This window comes from Sinocyclocheilus rhinocerous, unplaced genomic scaffold (genome assembly GCF_001515625.1).
Source record: "Sinocyclocheilus rhinocerous isolate Xijiao unplaced genomic scaffold, SAMN03320098_v1.1 scaffold2189, whole genome shotgun sequence".
In the NCBI taxonomy this organism is placed as follows: domain Eukaryota; kingdom Metazoa; phylum Chordata; class Actinopteri; order Cypriniformes; family Cyprinidae; genus Sinocyclocheilus; species Sinocyclocheilus rhinocerous.
Genome location: NW_015645558.1, coordinates 98729 through 100791, shown reverse-complemented (window position 1 = coordinate 100791; position 2063 = coordinate 98729). Strand labels below are relative to the sequence as shown.

The following is a 2063-nucleotide window of genomic DNA, read 5'->3' as shown; positions in this document are numbered from 1 at the left end:
CGTTTACAGTGGTAAGTGTCAAGTGTTAACAAGTTTGTGGTAATTATAAGATGTGATAAAACAAATTTACTCTCACAGCGTAGGATACAACGTCTTCTCAACATGATGTTAACCACACGGAAATGTTACTGTTTGTGGGCGGGCAAGTTGGCGACGTAGTACGTGGGCAGACATTATACAAAAATGTGTTACTTCGTGACGTAGAGCCGTAACAGAATAAGATTTGAATTCCTGACGACTCGTTTAGGCGATTGCGAGCTGACTCTTTTTTTTGTTAGACAATAACTTTATTTATGGTGCACTGTCGGCTTCACAGCTTTGCAGATAGTTTATGTTCACATACAGCTACATGACACACTGCATGAAAGGTAATATTCGAAAAGGCATAATAGGGGCACTTTAACAACATTAGATTTTATGTGTCTTCTAAAGATTTGAATCTAACTTGATGTCTAGACAAAAAGAGAGAAGAAAATGTTCAAGCAAAAGTAAATTACAACTTTTCGGTGAAAGTGAATTAAACAATAGTGAAGAAAATGGTGTTTTTCTCCTCACAGATTTCTGGTTGAGCTCTTCATTTAGGGCTTCAAACTCCTTGGTCTTGTCCTCAACCTCCTGACTCTTCTGATCATAGTTAACTGCAAGCTCCTCCAGGGCCTGCAGCACCTCCTTCACCTCCTCTTTAGACGCCTCGTTCTCCATCTGAAGACGGGTGAGCTCCGCCTGCAGGTTGTCATGGTCCCTTCGCGTTGAGACCAGCAGCTACAACACAAAGATTTTTGTGTTGGATCATCAGTGTCAAATTATTGAGGAGAGAGAAGAGGGGAATGTGATGGGAACTCAACACAACATGTAAGGAGCATGTGCACTAGGCCAGAACGTTATTTATTATTTATAGCTTTTAATGGCAAAGGGCAAACCCCAACTCCTGAGTTTTTAGTCTCCAGATAATTCACAGCCAACTAGGAGACAGGACACTGTTCTTATTTATGGGAAATAACGTAAATCTGATGTGTGGTGCGTGTTTAAGTCTCACCTCTTCCTGATCCAACATCTGCTGCTTGAGTTTCTCAGCCAGCTGAGACTGCTGATTTATCTCATCATCCTAAAAGCAGAGAGCAGAGAGAAACAGAATGATTGTAATGAATGAGTCTTGAAACACATCTTTATTTTACAATGGAACTTATTGTTCTGTTATTACCAATTATGCACTTCAAAAGTTAAAAGTCTGGGGTCAGTATGTTTTTTTTTTTTTTTAAAGTCTCCGATACACACCAAGGCTGAATTTATTTGATTAAAAACTACAGTAATATCAATAGAAAAAATCTAAATACTATTCAAAATATACTATTTACTAGGGGTGCTCCGATCAGGATTTTTGAGGCCGATCACCGATCACAGAAAGCAGTATCTGCCGATACGATCACCGATACCGATCTTTTTAAAGCCTTCTTTTTATCATGTAGAATTATTTATAGTGATGATCCAATCAAGATTTGTAGACATTTATTCAGGGCCTGAATTTTATTTTTGAAAATGAATTCCCCTCTTAGGTGACTCTTCTGAGAGGGGATTTTTTTTATTTGAGGGGTGGAGGGGGGCATTTTTTAGACATTTTTCAAAAATATATATTTCTCTCACCTAAATGTTTGATCATGCCATGCATTTTCGTTTCGACAATCGTGCAATTGTTGCACAAAAGCTTACACACAGCACAAGCCTGATTTTGTGAGCTGTATGTGAGGCGGCCTTTTACACCAGGTTCACACATACTCCGTTTGCAGTGCTCATGCAGTCCATGTGCGGTATAGAAGCAGCACAGACTGTGCTTTCACACAGGAGTCTGCTCCTGATCTGTGGCTGTTTACCACAAACACAACATTTATCCATTATTTTGATTTTAAATCCAAACATTGTTACTTAAAAGGCTTTTTCAATATTGTGATTCTTTTTTTACACAGTACAGTAATACAATCTTTCATAGATGTGTTTAAATGCAATAGATATAAGAAACACATTATTCAATGCTTTTTACTTTTGCATTTACTTCTAGATTTATATAT

General features: G+C 38.0%; 1 protein-coding gene across 1 annotated transcript in view; it reads right to left on the bottom strand.

Moving 5' to 3' along the window:
• The window catches only part of LOC107706597 (kinesin-1 heavy chain-like), a 26648-nt gene that overhangs the window by 7338 nt on the left and 17247 nt on the right, over positions 1–2063 (bottom strand). The window contains exons 13-14 of the mRNA XM_016510350.1: positions 1037–1105; positions 556–762 (exon numbers count right to left, since the gene is read on the bottom strand). Of these exons, the coding sequence (XP_016365836.1) occupies positions 556–762; positions 1037–1105 (276 nt within the window). The remainder of the gene's footprint in view (positions 1–555; positions 763–1036; positions 1106–2063) is intronic.